This window comes from Colletotrichum higginsianum, chromosome 4, assembly GCF_001672515.1.
Source record: "Colletotrichum higginsianum IMI 349063 chromosome 4, whole genome shotgun sequence".
In the NCBI taxonomy this organism is placed as follows: domain Eukaryota; kingdom Fungi; phylum Ascomycota; class Sordariomycetes; order Glomerellales; family Glomerellaceae; genus Colletotrichum; species Colletotrichum higginsianum.
In genome coordinates this window covers 4145751-4171377 of record NC_030957.1, presented here as the reverse complement: position 1 = coordinate 4171377, position 25627 = coordinate 4145751, and the positions used below count along the sequence as shown (strand labels likewise).

The 25627-nt window shown below is 54.8% G+C and overlaps 8 protein-coding genes across 8 annotated transcripts; 3 read left to right on the top strand and 5 right to left on the bottom strand.

The window, feature by feature from the left end:
• Positions 1-1915: 1915 nt before the first annotated feature.
• On the bottom strand, positions 1916-4003 carry CH63R_06557 (O-methylsterigmatocystin oxidoreductase; the record flags this gene model as incomplete). Its single annotated transcript, XM_018301532.1, has 6 exons — positions 1916-2312; positions 2402-2673; positions 2757-2995; positions 3069-3487; positions 3585-3717; positions 3793-4003. The coding sequence occupies 6 exons, from the start codon at positions 4001-4003 to the stop codon at positions 1916-1918; spliced, it is 1671 nt and encodes a 556-aa protein (XP_018159382.1).
• Positions 4004-4897: 894 nt separating this feature from the next.
• CH63R_06556 (Glyoxalase bleomycin resistance protein dioxygenase superfamily) lies at positions 4898-5522 on the top strand (the record flags this gene model as incomplete). Its single annotated transcript, XM_018301531.1, has 3 exons — positions 4898-4905; positions 5071-5238; positions 5300-5522. The coding sequence occupies 3 exons, from the start codon at positions 4898-4900 to the stop codon at positions 5520-5522; spliced, it is 399 nt and encodes a 132-aa protein (XP_018159381.1).
• Positions 5523-7830: 2308 nt separating this feature from the next.
• CH63R_06555 (uncharacterized protein) lies at positions 7831-8850 on the bottom strand (the record flags this gene model as incomplete). Its single annotated transcript, XM_018301530.1, has 1 exon — positions 7831-8850. One exon carries the CDS (start codon positions 8848-8850, stop codon positions 7831-7833), a length of 1020 nt encoding a protein of 339 aa, XP_018159380.1.
• Positions 8851-9843: 993 nt separating this feature from the next.
• On the bottom strand, positions 9844-13835 carry CH63R_06554 (uncharacterized protein; the record flags this gene model as incomplete). Its single annotated transcript, XM_018301529.1, has 3 exons — positions 9844-11913; positions 12040-13205; positions 13289-13835. 3 exons carry the CDS (start codon positions 13833-13835, stop codon positions 9844-9846), a joined length of 3783 nt encoding a protein of 1260 aa, XP_018159379.1.
• A 2190-nt stretch (positions 13836-16025) lies between these two features.
• On the top strand, positions 16026-17082 carry CH63R_06553 (uncharacterized protein; the record flags this gene model as incomplete). The annotated part of the gene is made up of 2 exons (XM_018301528.1): positions 16026-16201; positions 16854-17082. The coding sequence occupies 2 exons, from the start codon at positions 16026-16028 to the stop codon at positions 17080-17082; spliced, it is 405 nt and encodes a 134-aa protein (XP_018159378.1).
• A 248-nt stretch (positions 17083-17330) lies between these two features.
• CH63R_06552 (uncharacterized protein) lies at positions 17331-17735 on the top strand (the record flags this gene model as incomplete). Its single annotated transcript, XM_018301527.1, has 1 exon — positions 17331-17735. One exon carries the CDS (start codon positions 17331-17333, stop codon positions 17733-17735), a length of 405 nt encoding a protein of 134 aa, XP_018159377.1.
• A 1029-nt stretch (positions 17736-18764) lies between these two features.
• On the bottom strand, positions 18765-20452 carry CH63R_06551 (5-aminolevulinate synthase; the record flags this gene model as incomplete). Its single annotated transcript, XM_018301526.1, has 3 exons — positions 18765-20036; positions 20113-20321; positions 20371-20452. The coding sequence occupies 3 exons, from the start codon at positions 20450-20452 to the stop codon at positions 18765-18767; spliced, it is 1563 nt and encodes a 520-aa protein (XP_018159376.1).
• A 2349-nt stretch (positions 20453-22801) lies between these two features.
• On the bottom strand, positions 22802-24289 carry CH63R_06550 (C6 zinc finger protein; the record flags this gene model as incomplete). The annotated part of the gene is made up of 1 exon (XM_018301525.1): positions 22802-24289. The coding sequence occupies one exon, from the start codon at positions 24287-24289 to the stop codon at positions 22802-22804; it is 1488 nt and encodes a 495-aa protein (XP_018159375.1).
• Between the last annotated feature and the right edge of the window lie 1338 nt (positions 24290-25627).

Genomic DNA, 25627 nt, shown 5'->3' with positions numbered 1-25627 from the left:
ATCTAAACCTGCAGTGGCACACTATGATGTAGATACTGTAGCAACCAGGATAAGATGGAAAGTATTGTATTTATTCATCCTGTTATCCGCACAGAATGGAGCTTGAGGAATTGTGTATGATTGTTGGGAACAGTACTTAAGACATGGCCTGAAGTAGTTCTTGATGAGTTGTAACTGATGGTTCTTCTGTCTGAAAACAGCCCACTCATCAAAGCCCGACTTCAATCTCCATGCCATCACCAACAATTGTCGAGATGAACTTGGCGTCCGTGAGTTTATTCTCTGGGTCCCGGTAAAGCGAAACGCTTTGGGTTCGATTCCAGTTGTCTCGGCTAGGACTCTACCAAGGGGTGCATCCTGGCGGGGTCAGCGGGGCTCCAGGAGTGCAGCCTGAAGATGCACACGAGCAGGGAACTGGGCCACGTCGACGCTCAATGAGGTTGGATGTTTTGTCTTCGGGTGCTGTTGGAAGTGCAAGACTGAAAGTTGCAAAAACTGAGATAATGAAGACTTGGAATTTCATGATGAAGGCTTAGGCGAATCGTGGTGGGAATTGCTGGGGAACGTGGGCGGACAAAGGTGCTTAAACTGACAATTGAAGAGAAATCAGGTCAAGAAAAACAGCAGAGGACTTCTTGTATTTATGCTCAGTTCTGTCTATACGCATTTTGATTTCGGTGAATCCGCTCTGTTGCTATTAATTTCTGTGCTTGAATTCTCGCTTTGCGGAGTGTTCATTATACTCCTGAAGTCCGACGCAATTAGTTAAAGTTCAGGAGGCAAATCTTCAGCTAATTACAGCTACCTTTAAACCCCATTCAAACTACTCCTGTGGGAGGCTGTAGAGACGTTTTGGTATCACAGGGTCGCTCGAGTAAAATGAGCTGCTTAATAGAGTGAGGTTATTCGTGTTGCAGGTGTGTTACAGAAGAGAGGATTTAAGGTGAAGGGCAGCAATCGACGAAGGCCGTGATATGGCCGGCCAGCGGACCCACTCTGACGGAGTTGGAGTCGTGTGATCTGATTGGCCTATCCAGGCCATCGTCTCCACTGTCTCATCGGCAATCCGACTGGCATTCCAACAGTTCATCACAATCCATTCAAGTCTTTTAAGTGCACAAATCGTTCCCTGAAGTCGTTGTTACTTGAAGATTTAGATCTGAGAAAGCATTCATTTTGATTCTAAACGACATACAGGCCAGGTTCATGCGAATGGAGGTATCAATGCCTTCATTGGATCACACGTTTGCTGTCGTTTTTCCGTCGCAGTCCATACTGTTGGAATCGGTGCGACTTTGAAGCTCCGGATCAACCCCGATCCGCTGGGCCACGGACCACGGACCTCGGGTCATAAGGTAGGGATACAAGAGTCCACTTCCTACCGGCCCTGCCGCAGGCCTTTTCCTCAATATCAAGTAGTAACAATAACAACACCATCCCCTTGAACAACGAGTCACCGAACAAAGTCGTGAATGCCTTTCTTTTGCTCCGTTCAACACTTGGATATACTTCCTCGTTAAGCACAGGAGTTAGATGGCCGTCTCTGACGCAGACCACGGGAGAAATGAGACTGGAACATTATCTTCATAACTGAAGAGCCCGTAGAAGTCCTGGTCGACGATCGAGTAGCCTGGGAAAAGTAGCTTGAACTCTTCGCTAGTGATCCAGAGAGGCCGTCCGGATCAGGGAGACAACTTCTGCGAAGTCTTCCATAGCAATAAAGACTGATCTTCCATTTCGTTGAGAATATGGAGACGAATGAAGGACGGATCGCGTTGGTCGGCTGTAATTGAAAAGTTCGAATTCAACACAGAAGGCCATGTTGGGTAGCTATAGACACCTAGATAGTTCGGAAACGCGACTGGCATACGCGTATCACGTCACCCGCCTGCCCGACTACATGAGACGGAACAAACTAGCCCTTCATTCTCTCTAGGACTTCCGCATCTGATTCTTTCCACGGGAACGTCTGCTCAATCGACCGAACCAACTCCTCGTGCCGGGGTGACCTGGGCTTGATTGATGTCTCGAAATCCATTGGATGACTGATCAAACCATCCTCGAAATCCACCTTTGGCTCGACAACCTTGCCATCTACGACCTTCTTGGCAATGTCGAACACCGCCAGCGACTGCGCGATGTTGAGAAACAGCGAGCTTTCGGCGAGGATTTTACCGGGACAAATCCGGCGGCCGAAGCCGAACACGAGCCTACGAGGATCAAACTCTGGTTCCCTGTCTTGACCTTCCAGATGCCGCTCGGGCCGGAAATCCGTGGGATCTTGATACACGGCCGGGTCGTGCGTGAGCCACCTGAACACGCGGGCTGTCAACAACAAACAGTCTGTTTTACTACTGCCAAGAGAGACAGCGTGTGTGCGAGGTGCCGCACACAAACTTACCAGATGTTTGGGAGCAAGATCGCATCTTTGGGGATGCGATAACCTCGGTAGGTGGCGTCTTCTGAGTTCGAGTGAGGGACTCCCATCGGCACGATGGGGTGCCATCGGAGAACCTCTTTCGCAAGTGCATCTACGTACGGCAGACGCTCACGGTCGTCGAGCGTCGGCAGCCGTTCAGCCCCCACCACGCGATCGATCTCAGCCTGTGCCTTCTGCTGTACCTCGGGAAACACAGTCATGACGAGGAAGAACGCTGCAATGGACGCTACAGTCTTCAAAACATTGTCAGCACATGACGTTCCCGTATTCATGGTCCGAATTGTGCCATGGATTAGGGGCATGGTTTTGGCCCTACCGTGTCCGACCCGCCGCCGTACAGGGACGCCGCGGACCATTTGTTGCGATGCATCTCTTCTGGTGTATCTCCGCTCGTTTCTATCAGCTTCGAAAGATACGACAGCCTGTTGTTGCCCTCAGCTCTTTGGTTCTCGACGAAGGCATAGGGCTTTTCGACAGCCTCCCTCAAGTCGAAGGCCATTCGCTTGGCGATTTTCTTCCAGCCCGTTGCGGGGAACCAACTCGGTACAAAACGTACTGCTGACAATCAGAACGACGCAACTGAAAGTCTTTAGCTAAACAGGTAGAGGAGGGCAAAGTGTAGACGCACAGGCTGGAAAGATATCCACCAGAAAGGCCCCAGGAGCAGCCGACTTGGTAAGGTCGTCCATCACCTTGGTCATCATGGCGAGAAGGGGATCCTTCTTAGATTGCTCGGTGTTATAGCCATAAACAATCTGCAGAATGACGGAACCCGCTTGCCTAGTCGCCGAGATTGTCAGTCTTGTACTCGCCAGTCTCTCCGTGTATCTTATCGATGGGAAAGCCTTGACTGACTTCTGGATGTACTCTCTGAAGCCCTCAGGATCGTCCAAGACGTGTAAGAGGAAATGGCCCACTTCAGCCTCTTGCAGTTTGTTGTATTGACTCGCCGTCGCGTGCGTGCCGATGATGCGGGCAAAGCTTCTCCGGTGGTAGCGCAGCGTGTCGTTGTACTGCTGACCACCCGTTCCATGCTTCCAGCCGACCCTGATGAGTGTGTCAGAAGACATTTCGCAATTAGGTGGCAAGGCAGACACTGGAGACGATAGAGATGTTGCGATTCTCCAGCATGACACCTACTTACAGCTCGAAGGAAAAGTATTGCTTTGGCCGCGATGAGAACACGAGAGACTGCTTCTCGAAGAGGTCAAAAACGACTTGAGCGTCGTTGAGGATGATCAGTGTGTTGCCTAGCACTCTGACGGTGCTGATGGGGCCTAATGCGACGAGCGGCGACATCGTTTAGACCCAGACCAGACTTTTCTGAATCGAGGAACCATAACTATGCGTACCGTACAAATCCCTATGTTTGGCCCAATGGTGAGCGGCAAGAACCTCCGGTGTAGGCATATCCCGCAGGTTTCCCACGAAGGGAAGGCCCTTGGGCCCAGGCGGAAGGGGAAGGAGTCCGGCATTCTTTTTCTTCGCCTGGAGCAGGTTGTCAATGATATAGGTGATGAGAAGGACGGTGCCGAAGGCGATGGCGAGGTACGAGTCTTTCATTGCTGCGATCGAATCGAGAGAAGTCGTGAGAAGTGAGAATACCCGTTGATACATTCGTGTCACGACCCACCGCAGGAGATGTGGGCATGGGTTTTATGGAAATAATCTCAGGATGCAGACGTATGTGGGAACCCCTCTCCGGAGGGGACCAATCAGTATCAGGGGTGTTCAACTCTTGATAAAACTGTGACCCTATTCCTGAGTTGCATGCCGGACGGCTGTGATCGGGCACCCGTGCTTGAAGGCTTGATGATCCTCATGGCCTCATATGCAGTCAGCTTATTGCTTGGCCATGGCATGACCGCATATTCCTCGTAGCCTGCAGGCTCGCTTCAGAACCAAGCACTGCCGCCAACCCAACTTGGACCACACATGTGAAAGACGCGGGATGATGACAGTGGTGTTTTCGAGAAGCTTGATTGGCGTCTTTCATGTCTATGAACGGTTCGCGAACACCCGTTGCGTCATGCTGGCGATGACGAAGAACGCTGGTGATAAACCCTTTTAAGCCTCTTACTTATTTGATAGCCATTCGCTGAAGATAAGATATCTTGCTTTGCTACGCGACTTGGAAGTTTTCAAGTCGACCTGAAGCCAGTCAAGAATGATTCTATTCCAGGGCCGTGTCCTAGGAAGATCAGGCCGTCAATTCTCTTTTCTCTAGCTTTTGGGGAACCAACTGATTTGACGGTGTCAGTAATGGAGCTATCTTCCTTCAGATAGATTGCTTGTTCAATTGAATCTGTCAACTTCTCCACAACTCACTCATAATGGCCTCAGCCTAGCTCAACCCTCCTCCCATCGACCACAATGTCATCTTCCTCCCCCACCGCACTCTCGCCTCCCTGCCCACCCGACTCTGCTCTGAGTTCACTATACTAAATGGTGGTAGCCATGTCAACGTACGCACTGAGAAAAAAACTCGTCATCTTCGCCGACGGGACTCAGCCTTGAACTCATTCCCTTCGTCAAAGGCCTCTCGCGCGGAGAACACCTCTAACACAAATGGGGTTCCAAGCCCGACGGCACCATCAACGACTGGGCTTACTTGCTCACCAAAGAGTCAGGTTTCGTCACCATCCAGGACCAAGTGCACACAGGGGCCAGTCCGTCGGCCTCGTCTACGACGACCCCGTGCCCGGTGGCCACCCCCGCTTAGACGGCGCCGAACTCATGTGGGCCGTCGCGCTGCCCGGCCCCGACGGCGCCATAGAGCGGGGCCTACTGCCGTTCGGGTGCTTCGACCGCACCCCGCACGATCTGCGCGTGCCAAAACCATGTTGCGGAGAACATCAGGCATCCCAGAGGCGCGCTGGATGTTGGCAACCTGGATGTCGACGTCAGCAGTGACCTTGGCGGTGGCGTAACCGTCAAGGTCGACTTTGTTCCGCGATCGGGATCTGCTCAGTCACGCATTGCTGCTCTACCAAAGTATCCCATGCTTGTGTACGTCTTGGAAGTTTCCAATCCCAAGTTTCGACGGATTTTGGATCTCTTTTCAAGAAACCCAGTTGAGTAATGGCTATTTATCACTCAAGAGGATGTAGCTTGCTTGCCAAAGTATAGCGCAAGAGAGCAGATGGGTAAACTTTCTGTTGCTTTGTTTTTGCATATGCTTCACAACTCGCAGTCGAACAACCGCATAACTTATGAACGACCGCCTGCCGTACCAATCACAGCCTGGAAGAATCAAGCCCGAGACGTTCCGCAAGTGTCTCGCTAGTTTGGCCCTGTAAATATCCGTCTGGGTTGCTGCCAGCATTTTTAAAGTTGACTCTTATCCTCTGGACTGACACCGCTCCCGATACAAGCGGAACATTTTGCCCGATACGACACCAACTGCTTCCATTGACTTTCTAGCCAAGTGCAAACAAATTCATATTGGTAGATGGCTGTTATGAAGCATCTGAATTGAGTTTGTTAATCTGCGTGCGGATGTTGGCCTACGCGTCACATGTCGAACCAACTCCGCAAGACTTCTTCTAGTGTCGGCCTAACCATCGCATGACGAACCAACGTGGCATTTATCCTGGCACACTTTCTCGTACTCATTGCCTCCAAGGCCACCCTTGACAATCTCATCTTGAGTAGCCACTTCGCAGGACTAAGGTTAATGATTAGACAAGTCCAATATTGAAAGATACGAGGAATCTGGAAATTTGGAATGAACATACCGTCCCTTGCCACCTGGTTCCTGCGTTATATATGTTGTATGCCGGAGGGAGGTTGAAAAATGCACGGGTAAGGCCGTAAGCAGTGCAAGCCGACTTTTGGCACTCGTCGCTGGTTTTGGTCTGGCACCAGCACGACGTGTGGGTGTTTGCGCTAGCCCTGTTGATGGTTAATGAGGTTCAGCGAGTGAACAGGGGTTCCGGGCAGAGTACATGAAAGGCAGCAGAGTTGCGAGAAACAGCTTGCTGATCTGCATCGCGTGATTGAGAAGCGAGTCCTGCGTGGCAGTGTCGTTTACGAAACGATTGTTGCTGAACTTGATGAGCTGACGTCCGGAAGAGAGGGACGTCCATATCTTCTTATGTACACTTACGGAGGCGAGAGAAGGCCCTCGGCCTCGCCGAAAAGGGCCCAGGAGAAATCGATCACGAGTATATCCATAGAAGTCTTTCACTAGGTTGGTGCCTGCCCTCGCCGGTCAATTCGGATCACCAGTAGATTACCGTCTTTTGACATACTTCCTAATACGGGTACAGACTTACCTCCGTCATACCAAAGTAGATATACTCGCCTATCAAGCAGCATCGTGGGCCCTGACTTGCGTTTAGAGTTCCAAAAGGCTCCCAAGGCCGAGCAACTCCAGGACTTACTGGAGTCTCTTTAATTCAGCTAGCTTTAGCAAAAGCAGTATTGAATAATCACGCGAATTTTTTAAACCTCATTTATCCTTATGCCAAGCCGGCACACAAGTCCAGGACGTTGAAGTTGAGTAAATTCCGGATCATTTCCCTTCGGAGTCGGGCCCACAATGTGTGAACAATAGGCGCAGCTCAAAGCGACGTCAAAAACCATGCTACCAGCAGGTTATGCAGCCGCTTCTCGCCAGAAGGCAGTCCCTGAAGCCGACAAAGAACTGAAAAAGCACACCCTTCATGAACCAAAAGGTAGAAGTCTGCTTCAGTCCAGCGAACGACGCGTCATATTCTACCAAGGGTCCAGCCCTGGAGACAAGAGCGTCGGCCCTCTCGTCTGTGTTCCAACCCGTGGTTGACAGGGCCAGAAAAAATGCCTGCCCCATGGCGAGCTCAGTGCTATTGGGTGTGTGGCAGTTCTTTCCCCTAGATAAATGGAAGACAATCTCTCACGAGCTAGATTGCACAGCTAGGCATAGGGCCTGAAGTGTGTAAAGTGCTTAAATTGAGAGAGTGTGGGTTGGGAGCTCGTGGCTCGTAGAAATACGATCTCTATGGGCGGTCTGCGATGTGCAGCCTGGCAAAGCTGGGCCTCTAAGCAAAAACACCACGAATATATCGTGACACAATCCCTATTATTACTCTCGCTCTCCTGGTCCCGGCTGTCACATAGGTTGTCTTTTCAGGGTCCAGTCATACATGCTGACGATGTAGATGCTTCTTTCTTATTGACTCATTCTGTAGGTAAGGTGCCAACCTGGCACACAGAAACACTTTGTCCACTTTCCCTTGCCAGAGACTCCATTCGATCTATCCCTTAATGCAGCCACGCCCAGCAAGTGTCTGTCCGCTTGCTACCCTCCCTGTATTGTCCTTGTACCCCCAGTAAAAGTCTTTTGGTGGCGTTTGCCAGTCTGATTGCGACATCCTTCTCTACCCGTCTCTAGGCTTCTTTGCGGAGTCCTACTTGGATACCAAAGCGTCTTTCTCTAGCTCACTGGCACCCTGTTTGATAACAATCTCATCATCCTTTGTGGCCACTTGCTCCTTAACTGCAGCTGGCATGCTCTCTTTCTCAGCGGCAGCTCTCTTAACGCCAGAAGCCTGTCCAGTCAGGACGCTCTTCTCACCCTCCTTTGCGACAGGAAGCTGTGTGATGGCGTTGGTGAGGGACTGGACGCCAAAGGCAAGGGAGCGGGCTTCGGCCAACAGGTAGGCCAGGGCGGGATCTTGCTTGTCGTCGTTCGTGTCTTCGAGATCGCAGGCCGATTCGGTGAAGCTCATGACCATCTTGTTGACAGTGACGGTGCGGCGCATGAGAATGTAGTAGTCTGCCTTGGAGACTAGCATCTGGCCCTCAGGTACGTCGATGGCCGCCGGGTGGGAAACGATGTTGGCTTTGGAGCGCTTGCTAGTTTCCTTGCTGGGGGCCTTGTGCCTGTCTCTCTTGGCTAGTACAATCTTGGGAGGCTTGCTTGGGGTAAGATCAGAGGTGTAGAGGCTGTCAGCAGGCGAAGTATCAGCTGCAGCAGAAGACTGAGACTTGAGTCTAGCAATCTCAGCCTTGATTCGGCGAGTGCGACTGCTGTAGACAGCCATAGGGATAGGGTCCTGGTCGGAATCCCCATCCTGAATCTCTTGGACCACCTTGTCTGCGGTCTGAACTGTTCCCTGTGGGGTTTTTGGGATGAAGACATCAGATTCTGAGGCGGTCGCGTTTGAATCGATCGGCTTGGCAGTGCTGGTTTTCTGGCGCTTTGCAGGAGGTGAGATGGAAGCTGGGATCTTTCGCTTGGGAGCTGCTACGATTCTCTCCTCTGATTTCTTGGCTGTCGCCCTTGCCTTCTTCTTGACGGCCTCAGGAGAGGAAGAAGGGGCTGCCTTTGTGGCGACCTTGGCCTTGGGCATGGCCTTCTTGGACGCGCTCTTGGTAGAGCTGGCGTCGGAAGATGGCTTGGTTGGGTTCCTGCGAGGGCGGGGCATGGTGACTGAAGTGTATCGGTTTGGCGATCTGAGCTTTTCTTTTCAGGATGTTTTGTTGGTGGCTAAGAAATTGTAGGTGAAAGATCTGATGCTTCCCAGACAGGGTCAGCCAGGACTCAATAAGTAGCAAAAGAAAGAGGGTGGCAACCAAAGGGAGAGTACATGTGATTCACTGCAATTCCAGCAGTGATGAGGGGCTGGATGGTCTTTTGTTGTGAAGAGTGGTGAAGAATGGCGAAGAGTTGCCGTGAGAAGTTGTTTTTTGGTGGGCAAAGTGAGAAGAGGAGTGAGTTGAGAAGTGGTAGAGACTCAAGAGTAGTTGTGAGGAAGGAGCGAGGCAGTCTGGAGGCCGGCAATGGGAGTGCAAGGGCTCGACAAAGAAAATCCAGACCGCCTGCTGCTTTGAGATGCTCCAGGTTGATTCCGGGGTTGTCTGGATGAAAGAAGCCGGTGTGTTGCTCCGTTTCTCACTTTCTTTTCAGCATGTGTGACGGGGACTGAGAAGAGGGTTTCTTGAAAGTCTCTAGAAGAGACACTATTGTACCTGTCCTGCTGAAGCCAAGTCTTCTCCTCGAGGAACAACAAGGGCCTTGTCACAACGCAAGTGAATGATGACCCAGCCAGGGCCGAATGCCATGGCTTCGACGGGTTGAATTATGACAATGACTGGCTACGTACCTCGGAGCAATGTGATGATGAGTTGAGAAAACAGGCATGGCATGATTGAGAAAGCATGTAATGGCGGGGTTTATGCCCAACAACCACCTGGAGAGGCTTCATAGTGTGAGAACTGACAAACCGATAGTTACAAGTTTCGAACCTCAACTCCTCTTATCATGTTCTCCGCCTCAAAAGACAGATATTGACGGGCCCGGTATTCTCATCGCCCAACCAGTTTCCATACGTTGTCAGAACACTCACGCTTTCAAGGGAGAGGTCAGATAACCCGTGCAGTGATTGCTGGTTTGCTATTCTCAATTTTGCTGTACAATGCTATGTCCCAGAGATGTCTAATTCGTAGACATCGTCATGTCCTAAATCCACCCATCCACCCTCTCCTGGGTCAGGGAATCCGTTTTTCTCCCTCATCACCGTCCTCCGAACACCCATAAAGTTGAACTCCCCGTCCTCCATCACGCCAATCGTGTAATGCCGCGTCTGGTCGCACTCCCTGCGGAACCATCCCAGCCGGAAGCTGACGTCCGACATCTGCCCGTGCAATTCCTTCTGCGACAGCAGCTCCGTGCTCGGCGGCAGGTGCGCCGACGCGTTGGACTCGCGCAGCAGGCCGGCCATCGACGCGATGCTGCGCCAGCCGTCCGGAGCCAGGCCCCGGACGTCCATGTCCAGCAGCCAGCTCTCGCTGCCGCGCCGTCGCAGCACGGTTGACGCCAGCGCCCACATGTTGACGAGGATTACGGCGCCCAGGATCCCGACCACGAAGTACGTCACGTTCGGGTCCTGCACGAGTCGGCGCCGGTCACGGTCCACCACGGTCGCGTCCAGGAGCAGAGCCCCGCTCGTCGTGTCCAGAACGTCGTCGATCATCCTTCGGTTCTCCGTGTTGGCAAGCTGCGCGACGCTGAAGCCGACGTCGTGGCCTAACAGCCCCAGGATTTCCCCCACCCGGTTGGGGTCTCCCAGAGCCTCCTTTGGCAATGGCCCGTAGGGCTCGACTAGGGGCTTGAAGACGGACGCAACGCCGATGGATTGCTTGTCAGAGATCCGGATATCCGGAAGCATTCCGAAGGGCCCATTAGGAGCCCGCTCTGTCGGAGGCAGGTCGAGAGGCGATCCTAAGGGCCTCACACTCGAGTAATCCGGCCTTGGAGGGTTCTCCGGGTCAATGACAAATTCGCCGTCGGATGCTATCATGTTCAGTTGTGTATCCAGCTCGGCCCAGGTGTAGTTACACCTCCAGACGGAGAACCAGTCAAAGTCGTTCCTTGCTACCGAGAACTCCCCCCAGGCGTACGTGTAGTGTAGGGTCGTTGTGTAGTTCTTCAAGCTCGTGTCGTTGAGCTTGCACTGGAAGTTGATATTTGCCGGGTTGTATATGCTTTTGATATCAGAAGCCGCGTACGCCTTGCCGAACAAGCTCGCCTCACCCAAAGGGAATTCCGCCGTGATGTTGACCACTTCGTCGCCACTGGGGCAAGGGGTGTGCTCGTTGTAGTCAGAGTAGAACCACGTCTTGCCACTTTCCGTGTAATTCCGGAATGTGAGTCGGTACGCCTCTCTGGGAACCTCAAGACAACTAGGCTGCAGCTTCAGCGCGGGTGTGTTGATGGTGACCGACAGGTTTCTAGACACGTCCAAGGTCTCCATGCTCTCGAAAACAGGAAATACTAAATCGTCAAATGTGTTTTTCGGGTACGTCAAGTTGGCTTCTCGCTGGAGGAGGAGTGTGGCTATTTCCGTTTGCTTAATCTCGTAGCTTTCGCTGTATTCGACATCATCTCGTATCCGAAACACCGTATTTTGTTGAAACTGGACCGTTGTTGCCTTTGGCGTAACTTCTACGGTGAACAAGACCGAGGCGAGGGAGGTCAGGACGCCGCAAACCAGCGCCAAGACCTGCGAGCATGTGATGGACCACAACCTCAGCCTAACAGAGTGATACAAGGCCCTTAGACCCATCATGTCCAAGAGAGAAAGGTCGAGCTCGCGTGAGCGGCAGGGCTTCCTGGAGAGACGGTAAAGGTTTCCGAGATCCCTGTAGGCCCAGTCGCATGAGCTGATGTAAAGAGACACCCCGAGCGCTATCAGAGCCGGGAGAGAAGTCCAGGCGACGTGCAGGTAGCCCTCCTTTTCGATGGTAGCGAGTCCGTTGGATGAGGTTGAAAGGCGAAGGGTGAGAAGCAGACCTCCCAAGAGGAGGAAAGCGTACAAGCCGAACGAGAGCCGCGCCCAGGTCCTCAGAACCATCGGCGTGAAGCTGCAACGGACCCAACTGCGGCTTTCCGCTGCCCGGCTGGAAATGCCAGCAGCAACGTGAGGATGATCCCGCAGGAAGACCAGGTTGCCCAGAGGCGTCGCAGGATTTCGGTACCAAAAGGATGTCTGTTGTCTGTACCGTATCAGCAAAAAGGTTGCGATGAATGCGACTAGCAAGAACGAAGCAATCATCGGCAGACAAGTCCACTGATTTACCATCAGACGATCGACACTCCGCAAGGTCGAACCGACGACTGCAGAGTCTTCCTTTGCTCGAAGTCGGTAGTGCCCCAACAATGGGCCGAGGGAACGAGTGAGATTCATGACGGAGCCATAAATGGCCTCGTTGGAATAGAGCGTCGGATCTTCCTTCCTCCCTTGTTGCAGCACTTCCCCTGCAAAGGCTTTGGCGGCGCTGGCCGGTCCTTTCACATAAGTGGTAGTGGTTGGTTCGGTGTCCCATTGACCTTGAGATGCCGGTACGGACTTTTCGATCAAGGTCCACATGTTGGTCAGGACTGGCGTTCTCGTCTGGTCTTGTAGCAGAGCTACCCTCGGGGCAACTCCGTCGTCAGTCACCTGGACTTTGGATAGCCAGGCACGCGGCTCACAAAGCACAGCACCGGCACTCTCGAACCGGATACGGGAGGAGTTGGCTAATGTGGGCACAAAAACCGCGCTGTAGTACAGGAACGGCGGTACATCCTGTCTCAACCCGGGACATGCCCTCGTCTGGTTGGACTTGATGGCCCAGTAGGTGATGTTGCCTTTGGCAGGGTCGAGGATGGCTCCCGCGTGTCGGAGGCTGATGGGCCCGTCACAGCCTTGGAAATGTAGGTCGACGTAGATGTCAAGCTTGCTATTTTCCTGAAGCTGTTTGGAAATGGAGTAGCCCGCTAGTTGTAGGCAGTCGAGGTCGGTGAAAAAGCCATCCACGACGGCGGTCACGGGCTCGTCAATAGTCCCCCGTGGTTTTCCGTTCATCGGCGCAAAGGTTTGATAGGCAATCTCGTCCGTCACTCCGAAGGGATAAAGCATGTCGAAGTTCCGAAGGGCTCTGCCCATATACCACGCGCTCGTGTCTGTCTGCTTCACAACATCGTCGTCCAGAACTCGCGCGAAAGAGTCTTGGAGGCGGACGCCAATACTGGCGGGAGTCTTGACTGTCGCGAAGCTGAACAGACCAGGGGCAAGAATGATCTGGACCTTCAAAACCACCGAGACTATCGTCACCAGTGAAACAAGGTAGTGCCTCTCTCGGATGGAGCGAATGAAGGCAGCGGGGGAGAGCATTGACAGATAGTCAATCGACATGGTGACCCTGCCATCCGGCTGTTGCCGGCGCAGAGCGAACCATGGCACGTACATCATGGCCTGTAGTTCGACCCTTGCCCACAACACGGACAAGACGGTGATGACTGGAAGAGCATGGAGTCAGCAAACTGATCGGGCTCCGCCGGGGTCCCGGTGGACGGAAGATGGCCTTCAAGCCCCGACTTACTGGCAGTTGGGCCGAAGCGCCACACGTAAACGTGGACCAAGCTCTGGCCGGTTTGAAACAGTCCGTTATTCCTCCGCGAGTAGTGCAGCATGATGGCGAGAGCGGCGGTGATAAGGACAAAGAAGCAGACAAACAGGGTAAGCACAGCTGGACGAAGCCACTGCGGCCGCCAAGTTGCTTTCCGATCGACAATCACCTTGTCCACGCCATCTCCATCGCCATCGCCATTACCGCTGACACTGACAGCGACCGGGCTCTTGAACAAGCTGTTGAAGCCCGTGTCGTTTGTTTTGAACGTCTCGGCCCTGGTAACGTCGTTGGCATCCGCGAAGCGGCTGTAACTGAATGAAGGTTCCTGCTGAGTCGGATGTTCACACCCTTGGGCATCTTCGGGTTGTGTGTCTATCTCTTCATATCGTAGGGAATTCGAAACTGGAGTGTAGGTGATCCTCGTCTGGGAAAGGGGTTTTCGGGGGATTGTATGCATCCATGGGCGTTTGTCTCCCGAGAGAGCAGCGTCTCGAGAGGTGCTGTTGAAGGACGACATGCTTCCCGAGATGCGGCTCCCGGCAACGCAGAGCAGTCCAAGTCGGCTCTTGTCACTCGGCAGACTTGGGGCGTGGTGTGGCAAGTGGTGGGGTTTTGTTGATGGCGGATGGCTGGGCGGTTAACTGCAACAAGACGTAATGCTTCGAGGTCATTGGCCGGTTGGACCAATGTTAAGCGCTTCAACCGGTGCAGACATGCAGGCTGCAGCATACCGACGTTGAAATGCGGCAGTGTTTCATGGGCAAGGAAGGGATCGTCCAGATTCTGCAGGGGGGGAAGGCTCATAGTGGTAGGTGACGATGAGTCTGCAGACGCGAAGGGTGGCGCGCACCCATCGGTTCGTCGACAGATGCGTCGCTGGAAGCGCGCAAGACAACGGGGTTCATGGTATGCATCCTGACGACACAGAATGGCCGAGCGACTTCGAACCTCACGGGTCCAGGGAAGTGCGTATCTTGTATCCCGGGACGACTGTTTGCTGCATCAGAGAGGTCCTCCGGAGAGGCTGAGATGGCGGGCGTCTGCAATTTATGGATTGTTTGTTACTGGTGACGAGTCGACGAGGAGGATCGCACCCCTGACAAGTTTGTTGGTTTGTCTGCGAGTGAAGGGCGGAGTGTTCCAAGTGAGGTAGCGATTGCGGCGTGCGGCGTGCGGCGTGCGAAGGGTTAACGACTTTATCACATTGTGTTTTGTTGTGAAGTCGTAACTGAGAAGACGTGAGGTTGGTGCCTTTTGATGCTGATGTATGAGAAGTACGGTGTATCCTAGTAGGTAAGGTACCCAGAGTATCCGTACAACGAGAGGGGAAGGTGGGAAGGTGGGTAGCAAACAGTGATTTTGGGTGCGAGCTGAGTGTGAGACCCACAACACGGGGGTTGCCAGTCCGGCGTTGAACGGGCATCGGCGGCGCAGTATCTCCACACCGGAGCTCGTGCGGTTCTTGAGCCAGTGGCTATCCCGCGTACCGGACAACGAAACATCGGGGATGCCCGTCGGGGGTTGGTAGTGTGTCGTCGACTCGGTCAACGCAAGAACTAGCGTGGAAAACTGCTGCATGCATGGAAGGAAGCAACCCAATCCAACACCAACAGCGGATGTAGCCACGAGATTGTTGGGTGCAGAGAAGAGCCCTGCTGCGCCGCTGCTTCTGCTGCTGCTGCTGCTGATGCTGATGCGCCGCGGCGGCAAAGGCCTCGACTGGACCGGGCTGGACTGCTGCAAGTGGAGTGCAAGTGGACTGGGCGGAACAGTGGAACAGCGGCACAGCGGAAGTGGACACTGAACAAACACTTCCCTACAGTGAGAGTCTCGGTTCGCCAGGCCCGCCAGCCGAGGAACCGGCGCCGCCCAATTTGGAACGGACGATAAGGACACGTGGACCGCGATAAGAGATGATGTGGGGCCTTGTTTAATTTTGTTTAATTTAGACACTTTCCCCACCATTCATCGACTTTTCTTTCATTCTCGCCCGCCACCACCACCACCACACAAACCCCTCCCTTACCTCCTCCCCTCTCACTCCCCCTCCTCTCTCTTCGTACCCTCGTCCCCTCGTTCCTCCACCAGATACATACATCCCAGACGGAACAATACAGTTCGTCTTGTCTTGATTAATCCATTTCCCAATTCTCAAGTCTGCTCTCCCCCCCAGAGACAGGCGACTCACTTCACCTGCAGATCTACGCATAATCGCAATCAACCAAGTCCACTAGAGTATCTCGGCCGGCATTAAACGAGCGGCCCAAACTCGATCGTCTTGCTTCGTCTCGTCTCGTCTTAGCTCAGCCAGCTTTCAGCTTGGTTCAGGTTCAGCCCGTTGCAACGGACGCTACCTCCCAGCCCCCCTAACAACTCTGTCGTTTGTCCTCGTGGCCCTGTTTTGTGCTGCTGTCCTGCGCTGCCCTGCAGTTCTTCGACGCCGTCACACCGCAAAGATCAAGTCAGCTACTGCGCGTATCCGCCCCCAACACAACACTACTGCAACTCGTTGCTTGATTCTGCAACCGACGCGCATACGGCTCCAGAATTTCGCCCCTACGTGTCCAGAAGAATCCTTTCACTCGCCTCCCATTCTCCCCAACTCTCTCCATTCAGGTCTCACCGCCAGCACCAACCAACCGACAGACCACCACACACACCACCACACTACCATCCATCCCCCAAACCAGCGTCCGTCGTCATCATCATGTTCGCCCTCCTCGAGACCCTGCTCGACTATAACAACCACGTCACGCTGTTCCAGCGTATGATGTTCCTGTTGTCCTTCTGCCTTTCCGGAATCATCCTCGCAGTCCAGGCTTCTCAGGCCGGTGAACCAGATCATCAACGCATCAGGTGGACTCGTCTGACTGACCAGAGCCGGTGAGTCCGTCTGTCTCTTTCTCATGCTCCTACCCCTCCCTTTCTTTGCATTATCTATTCCTTTCTTTTCCTGTTTTTCCACCCCGTCCCCTTGCTTGCTCGGTGGCTTGAACCAGGCGTCTGAACCTCGTCTGAACTCGCTCTCGAGTCACAATCGATCAACGCCAGCAACGCAAACATCCCATGCGTTCGTTGCCTCGTGCCCTTTCGTCCCCTTTCTTTGTCTTCTGCTGCTACCTTCGGCGTTCGCCGTTTCAATCCGCAATGCCCGTCTATCACAACACCTTCCTTTCCCACCGCCGGGTCCCCAAGCGCAAGTGCAAGCCAGCTTCGTGGGGCCACCCCTCCCTCCCTTGATGCTCATGGTTCTTCCATGCCGCAAGGTTTCAAGATCCCCGCAATTTATCTTCCTTTTATTTTTGGGGCTAGATGCGCGGACGGACGATCGCAAACACAATAAAACTCATCAACGTGATGGACAAAGCGCCACCCCCATCTCCCCTCCTCTTCCTCCCCCGTCTCCCGTCGTCCCGTCTAATATAAGATGGGCCCCGTCCGCCCGCTCGCCAGCCAGCCAGCCAGCCAGCGAGCCGGCCTCTTTTTTGCGTTGTGTCCCGTCCAGCTGCTAACGTCGTGTCCCTCTCTTCTCCAGTCCCTACTGGTACACCTTCTACGTCACCCAAGTCTTCCTCTTCGTCTCCGGCGCGTACCCCATGCTCTACGACAAGATGACCATGTACATCGGCAGCGGCTATGAGGCCCAGATCCTCAACGTCATCTGGGTCGGTCTTTTGAGCGTCGAGGCTCTCATGGTCGCCGGCGTCGCTGGCATCGCCATCACCCGCAAGTTCAAGGGCGCCCCCAAGCAGAAGACCAACTAGACGACTCCTTCCCGCATGCGCGCCTCTCTGTTTTTTCGGCATTTACCATACTATACCCCCCCCCCATTTCATGTTCATATTCGGCGTCTCGGTGCCGAGACATAGTACACTCTTACATAAACCATGCCGACATACATACTTTGCATCTATGGAGCTGGGGGTCGCTCTGGAATATACCTCTTCCTCTCCCCGGTCGCCTCCTCGAGTGACCGACGGCAATATCTCATGCCACAGCGACGAACGTCTCAATGGTAGCTCCCTCGAAGGCACCCAAAGATACCCGGGCAAACCCCAAAATCCCACGAAGAAAGAACGAACAGTCAGCTCTAGATTGTGGCTCAGCAACTGAAATGGGCATCAAGGGCTATGTCCTGAGTCTATTGCCAATCGATATGACCGGTCATACCCTGCAGTGTTCGGAAACCTGGGCACCGACGAACAACGAAACGACGATACCAACGAAGACACGACGGCGCATCGACACCAAGCAACGACATGGACGACCAGGATCAGGGGACACACCATCTGAGCCCCGTCTCTCGGGTCGACAATGCCACCGAGGCCCCAGACAAGGCCCAGTGCGAAGGAAATACATGTTGGACGGAGGACCATGGACGGCTAAGCTCTGTATGGAAATGAGCGATGGCACGTAATGAAGTCATGCCTGGGACGCAGTGGATTTCGAGAACGCGCAGAACGGCCCCCCAAGTGCGATGCGACCCAAACAAGGACGATGTGCGATATGTCAGTTCGTTGCACCGCCGTCATGTTGGTACAGCATCAACTATCCCTCCTGCAGACCTGTGGTCGGCGATGAGAAATATGCTTGCGGCTTCTCACGCGACAATGTCTTTTTGAGTCTACATAGCCATCCACTCGGAACAAGTCTCCAAAATTCACGACTTAATGTTTATCATCCTAAAGCCGCCGAAAGGCATTGTTCCTCATCCACACAGTTGTGATTCATCCCTTGAACCCTTGAAAACAAGGTTCGACATCTCATGTTCGCTCCCTCTTCTTTTTCCTCTCCATGAAAAGGAACGACATCCACCCCGCAATGGCCAGGAAGTTCGCCTAAGCTATCCCCTCGATTTCTTCCTGCCGGCATCCTAAACCAACCCTCCTCCGCCTCCATAAAGCCATTCCCAGAGGTCCTGCTCTCTCCATCATGTGATCGTGGATTAGACGGGGGGTAAAAGACAGCAAAGTCACAATGCAGATAAAGCTCCCAGTGCCTTGATGGGAGACTCCCTGCTATCACGGGTGTTGACGCCGAGGAACATCGAGACTCTCATCCCCGCACCCCTGTCAAAGGGGTGGTTCTTTGCACAACGTTGCGACGACCGGCGCTTAGGTAGACTGGAAAGTAAGCTTACAATGGCTTTTTTTACTTTTTTCCCCATTCCGTATTCCCCTGGATTTAGTGCGGGAGTCTTCTACTTTTGACTCGGTTGCCTGGTCTGATCATGTCGAGAGCTCGGCTGGCTGACTATACCGAGAAGGTTTCTGAGCTTCGCATTGAGTGTTGTTCAACTCTTCAGCCCGTCACACTGCATACATCGTGTTTTGCTTTCACTTCCAAGACTGTAAACCACAAAGTTTTTATTCGGAAGAAGGCGGAGGGAGTTCCAAACATGGGTTCCCTCACCCGGTGACCCAAGGGGACTACACCATCTACGAGTCTATGTAAGTCGCGTGTCCTCCAACGCGGGTCTCTTGTCCGAGTAAACGGGAAGACTCTTGACATCAGACCGTGTCACCTGCTCCGGAACGTCTTCCGGAAGCCCCAGCTGCTCGTTGCTCCAGACAGGCGCCTCGAGGCCGGTGGTCTCCCACCCCTCGGCAACCGCGCCGCTCTCATCCCTCGCCCATTCGTCCAACCTCCTCAGCCCCAGCCTCTCCCAGATGCTGACCAGCGCGTTGACGAGGTCGTCCTGGTGCTCCGGCGTGTGCGCGGCCGTCGGGGAGATGCGGAGGCGCTCCTGGCCCGCGGGCACGCTGGGGCTGTTGATGGGCTGGACGTAGATGCCGTACTCGTCAAAGAGCATGTCGGCGGCGACCTTGCAGCGCTCCGCGTCGCCCACCATCACGGGCACGATGTGCGACGTGTTGGGCAGCACGGGGATCCCGTGCCCGAGCAGCCGCCGCTTGACGGCGCGCGTGTTGCGCTGCAGCTGGATCCTGTCGCGCGGGTTCGCGCCCTGGAACCGGATGGCCGCCTCGGCGCCCGCCATCGTGGCCGGGGGCGCCGCCGTCGTGAAGATGAAGCCCCGCGAGAGCGAGCGGATCATGTCGACGAGGTCGCTCGAGCCGGCGACGTACCCGCCCATGGTGCCGAAGCCCTTGCCCAGGGCCCCCGTCACGATGTCGACGCGCGAGAGCACCGTGCCCTCGTGCTCGCCCTTGCTGTGGGCCTCGAAGTCGAGGTGCTCCGAGACGCCGGCGCCGTGGGGCCCGTAGAGGCCGACGGCGTGCACCTCGTCGAGGAACGTGATGGCGCCGTACCGCTCGGCGAGGTCGCAGATGTCGCGGATCGGCGCGACGGTGCCGCACATGGAGTAGATGGACTCGAAGCAGACGACCTTGGGCACGCCCGGCGGGACGGCGGCTAGCTTCCGCTCGAGGTCCGCGAGGTCGTTGTGCCTCCAGACGAGCTTGTCGGCCCCCGAGTGCCGGATCCCCTCGATGATGGACGAGTGGTTGGACGCGTCCGAGAGGAAGACGCAGCCGGGGAGCTGCTGTCCGAGAACCGTCAGCGCCGAGTCGTTGGCGACGTAGCCCGAGCTGAAGTAGAGGGCCGACTGCTTGCCGTGGAGCCTGGCCAGCGTCTTCTCCAGGGATACCGCGAAGCGGTTGTGGCCCGAGATGTTGCGCGACCCGCCGGAGCAGGCCCCGTACCGGTCGAGGACGTCGTGCATCGTCTTCAGGACCTCGGGGTTGCCGCCCATGCCCAGCTAGAATTGACCCGCTTTAGTTTACTTTCCATTCACTGAGCAGTGGGAGTTGAGGGTCACGGCCCGCGAGACGTACGTAGTCGTTCGTGCACCAGACGTTGATCTTCCTGCCCTCGTCGGTCGAGTGGGCAAGGGGGAACTCGTGCGCGAGGCGGTTCACGTTCCGGAAGTACCGGTACGACTTGTCTTCCTTCTTGGTCTTGATGACTTCCGCGTACCGGTCCTCGTAAGGGAACCGGGCAGCGTTGGGAATGCCGAGAGGGACCTCTACACTGGCAATGGAGGCTTTGGAAGTTAGAACCGGATGAAGATGGTGACGACTTGGGAGACTTACCCAGAAGTCTCGACTTGTTGGTCTGGAGCTTGGCAGAGCGGCCAAGGCTGCGGCAGCTTTTGCCCAGAAATCTGGACGACATGTTGAGATCTTGAGAATGTGAGGACTATCAGATATAATTCCGGTTGAAGAAGGTAAACAGTCGCAACAGCCCGCACAGTCGTAGTCTTAGTCTCATCTCTCTCGAAGCAGCAGAACGTACAGGTCCGGCTATGAGTCTTTTATAGTTTCAAAGTAGACGATTCCCCCTAAGCTCTCGAGTCGTCCAACCTGACATCGAAAGATGCTGTGAAAGGCACAGAGGGCTAGCGATCCCAGTGTCGTCAACGGTCTCGCACTCTCGCTCCCAGTGAGCGTCGTCAGCGTACCACTTCTCACCTAGAGCTGACTTTGGTGACACCATCCATCCAGTCATACAACTCACGAGGTCAACTCGAGTAGGTCTCGCGCAGTTCCATGCCTCAGTTGCATTATGTGGTTCCATGTCTGTTAGTAGACGGCCCGAATGGGCACAAGCTACAGGTCAAAGTGGTTGGCAGGCACTCGGCTGAGACGAAGGCAGACGAGCAAGTAACAGTATCTTCAGATGCTACTGGCCCATCGAATCGCCTGGCTCAATTCTCACACACTTGTCAGCCAACTCTGACCCTTCACGATGCATCGAGACCCGACTTGTCTCGGAAACGTCACTGTCGCCGACGTTGTGACCATGACGGGCATGAAACGAGAACAGGTCTCCACGATCCATACCATATCCGTCCCTTTTCCTAGGCAACAGACTCTTCGATGTGACTCTGACAACCGAGGGAGGTCTTGTACGAACTGAACCCTAGCGATGACTTCTACGCTGGAACATGTTAGCGTGGCACCCTCAAACATTCTCACAAGGCCCATGGCCCCAAATGACCGTTACGACGCGCAATTTTGTCACGGATCAACCTTGGATATCATATGAACATTGATACTCAGCATCAAACCCACAAATCGAGGCATAAAATGTCACGACAGGAGTAAGCAGCCAAGTCCCGACTCCATCAGGTCGCTTATGTCCAACCGCGGTGAGTTATGTCCCGCGAGTGCGCGTCTTCGCCCCTACATCAGAACTCGAAAATACCAGTAAGTCATCAGCCAGCACGCACAGGTCCCATCGGAATGGCGTGCGTTCCCGCGGACTGGCAGACACGTTACATGCCAGATCATACATGCCCTTCCATGCGGCGGACTTTGCCATCTTACTCAAGATCTGACCCGTCAGTTATAGCAAGTCTGTGGAACCCTTTTATTCCAAAGAGGGAAGGAGAAGAGAATGCTTAGGAATTTGGTCGAAGCTAGGGACACAGGTAATCGTTGAACAAAGCATTTGTGAGACCGGGACATGAAGATGGCGCAAATCCCATCCTAGGTTACCCGTGGGCTATGTTCGACTGCTGCAAGTCCACATGATCGACTTCTGCGCCGAAAGTTGCCATCTTTACCCGACGAAAAATTGCCCGGTAGGGAGCAGGATTACAGCCCCTGTGAAAACGGGATTGGCAACATGCCACGACTTCAGTTGAGCCACCAAGCCATTGGAGAATCACACATCGTCAGTAGTATTTCAGCAGTGTCGTGCTACACCCGAGAGCACGACTCTTACTCAGGCAACATAGGCCTGGCGAGGATGGCTGAGTAGCCTTTTAGCTCAACTGCCTGTGTGGTGTGTCAAGGTCAGACGGCTTATCCGAGAGGCGTCCGTCTTACTGGAACACAATCTTTTTGCAAGAGCATAAGCGAATCGCCTCATCACAATCCGGAGCTGCAGAACTCCAGTGAATCAACTTCACTCAGGGGTCCGAGGTCCGCGAGCGGAAGCTCAGATCCTGCAGCCGATGGCGGTGCGGACCGGGCCCTTCCCAACCCATGCGTTAGCGCTGGCGCCGGCCGATGTGCAGGGTCCCCGAAGGATCCAAATGTGCTTGGCTATTGTCGCCGTATACATGCAGCGGAATGGGGGGCGGCTGCCACGGCGGCTTTCGTCTGAGGTCAGCTTGGTGTTCGTGAGTCAACGGATCAGCGCGGCCATCCGCTCATCCGGAAGTAGCCGGACCTATGAGACCAAAGGTCATTACTTCTCAAAGAGCAAACGCCCGACTTGTTGGGTTTCGGGCGCCGGCGTTGACGTGGGGGAGGGGGCTATGAATGACCCTGAGCTGGGCGAATATACGGTCAAGATCCACCGGCCCCGTCCGAGGTTACATCGACATGTTCACAGCTGCTGTGCTTCTTGAGTGGTGTTACCACACGTGCTTACGATTCCAGGCTCGACTCGATAGAGAGACAAGAGTGCTCGATTTGTGTTTGGATGGCCCGATATCGACGGCGGACGGTCTGACAACTACGAGCCCGACCGCGGACTTCAACTTCCTGGGGGCATCATTCTCGCCCATCCACCTCAGTAACTTTCAATAACGTTGACCAGTGCCGATGGATCGTACGTTGCGAGGCCATCATCCAGACGCAGCGTCCTGGACCGCTCGGCAGCCAAGCCGCCCCCTAGAATACCGGCAACCTGGCGAGACAAGCTCGACTTGCGACCCAGATACCAAAGGGCCTTTACGCAGTCCTCGCATCTGTCTAGGAATTCCAATCGGGAGTCGCCTGCGTAAAGCCCCGAGGTCTCCGACTCCGCGGCTTCACCGAGGAGCAATGTGCCCGCCGTAGCGAACGACCGAATCAAGACCATGGTCCAGGGCTCGGTCAGAAGCGCGCCCTCGTTGATGGCCGGATGGAAGTCCATCAACTTCCCCGCATCATCGTCTCGCGGCGTCGAAGCTCTCGCGAGGTCAGACACGGCCCGCGCGCCCATCCGTCGAAGATGGCCGACGAGACCAACTTCGGCGCGCTCCCTGCGCCCCGAAGACTCGCTGAAGCCCTGCGCGTCCATGACCTCGACGCAGTCCGCCATGATCATCACGGCCAGTAGCCAGTGCCCGAGGAGGCACACGTACCAGCTCCGGATCCGGGGCGGCAGCGCGCCGTGGCACTGCACGCAGTCTTGGAACAGGGGGCCGTACGTCATGTTCCAGTGGCGGTAGACTGCCAGCCCGTCCTGGATGGCGTCCTCGATGGCCGCCCGGCCTGCGCCCCGTGATGAGAGGCTCTGGATCCGCGTGATCTTCCGGAACAAGAGGACCTTGACGGGCGCCGCGTCGATGAGCTCTCTCGCGACGGCATCCTCGGGACTGGGCAGTCGTAGGGGGGCCAGCTTCTGTTGTTTTCTCATGATGTGCTCGTCGTTCCACCGCTTGTTTGGTGCTGGAGATGTCGGGCCTTCTTCATTCCGATCCGTCGAGCCTTGCCGCTGTCCATCTTCCTGGCTGTCTTCGTCCGATACGGTGAGCGGCCTCTCGGTGATTGCAGCCGAGAGCGTGTCAAACATGACGGCCAGCCAGAAAACCAGCTTCATGGTATTCTTCTCCTCCGAGTGTGTTTCATTACCGCGGCTCTTCCTCCCTCTGTCGAAAACTTCCGAGCGACGCTTGAGAACGTGAAGCCGCCGAGCACCACGCTCCACGTACATCGAGTACCCTTCTTCGTCCAAGACCCTTTGGACCCTTTCTGCGGTACAAAATCCCTTGGTACCTGTTTCCCCTGACGGTCCAAAGCTGAGGTCACCAAACTCCGCGTCTTCCCAGTCGAGTTCGTCGTTGTACTTTTGCGTGAGACCAAAGAGCAGCTCCGCCATGGCCACTTTGAAGGAGTCGATTCCGGCACAATCGTCCAGGCACCTCCTGGCCTGGTTCCAAAACGATGCCCGGAGCGTTGCGTCGAACTCTTCGCTGAAGCCGTCGGTCGTTAGGTCTTCGCCTGGGTTGTTGGCCGGCCGGTATCGCGCTCGGCTTCTCCTGCTACCCTGTGCCCATTGTGCCGTGAAGGCCATGATTGCCAGATGAAGTGCCTTCGTGGCCCTTCTATCCTCCGAGACGTTCAGAGTCCTGATTCCCAGGGAGTCGAGAGACTTGTCGAGTCTAATAACGCGCTGATATATTCGGTTTCTGCTGGAGAGACTTGGTGGTGCTAGAAACGGCTCATACGCCTGACTTGGTGACGGGCCTGCAAGACCCGGAGCTCTGGCTGGATACACGTAAGGGCAGTTTTGCTCTGTCAACCAGCACGATAACGCGCCCTCCATGACGTCGTGATACAGCTGCATGAGGTTTTCGGTCATGATCCCGTGGTTTGTTCGAACAATCATTTTCTGGGTCGGGGAGAACTCGGAGAGTCCGGAGGGTGCAAAAGTAGGAGAACTAGGCGAATGTCGAGATCGTTTTCGCGCTGCCTTGGATATGCCCACGGTAGTACCCGGACTGAAGCCCGACATGGATTCGGTTCGAGAAGAACTATTGTCTGTCTGGTTCAACCCGGACAGGCCATCTGACAAACTGGGGATTGAAATTGACGAGGATGGTGGGAAGACGAACGAGGAGTCGTCTGGCAGCGGGTCGTAGCTGACGACGTCGTTCTCTGGAGATACGGAGAAGAAGTCAGAGGCAAGTTGAAAGCTTCCAGCAGAGAAACCAGGCGTTTCTTCATGTGTCTCGGCGTCTAGGAAGTTCAAAACGGTGTTGGAGTGAGACTCTCCGGGTTGAATCTCGCCGGGTTCCGTCGTCGAAGGCGATGCCGTCTTATGGCCCGACTTCAGACGCTTACGATCTGGCAGGTTCGTCTTCCCGGACGACTGGCGTCTTCCGCGAACCTGGGCCTGCTGCGAACGGGCCCAGTCGAACGTACAGTGCTTCCTTGTTTTCGTGCAGTTGGAGCATGGTCCAGTCGTGCTTTGCCAGTCTGTTCCGAACAGTCAGCCCGACATCATCATCACCTTCGGGGGAAACGAGTTCGGCGACATGCCAACCTCCCACTGCAAACCCACGTCCAGGCATAGCTGGATGTCTTTCAGGGCGCCGGCGTCGCAGGCCCGCTTGCCCTTGCGGCACTGATCGCAGCTGCTGTTCTGCCTTCTCATCGCGAGTGATACAAGTCTTCTCACTGTAAACCCTCAGTTCCGACGATCCTCAACAGAATGAGATGTATTATTGGAGGAAGGGAAGTTTGGCCGCGTCAACATTGCCACGGTAGACAGCCCAAGTACGATGCAATCGCCCCAGTTTCCCCCAGACAATCTCCCCGCAGGTTCCTCCCCTCTGACCCTTGCATCTCCGGCTGTCCGAAACAGACGTCGTCACGGGGAGTTCCTTGTCGACCCCGCGTCCTGGCTGCA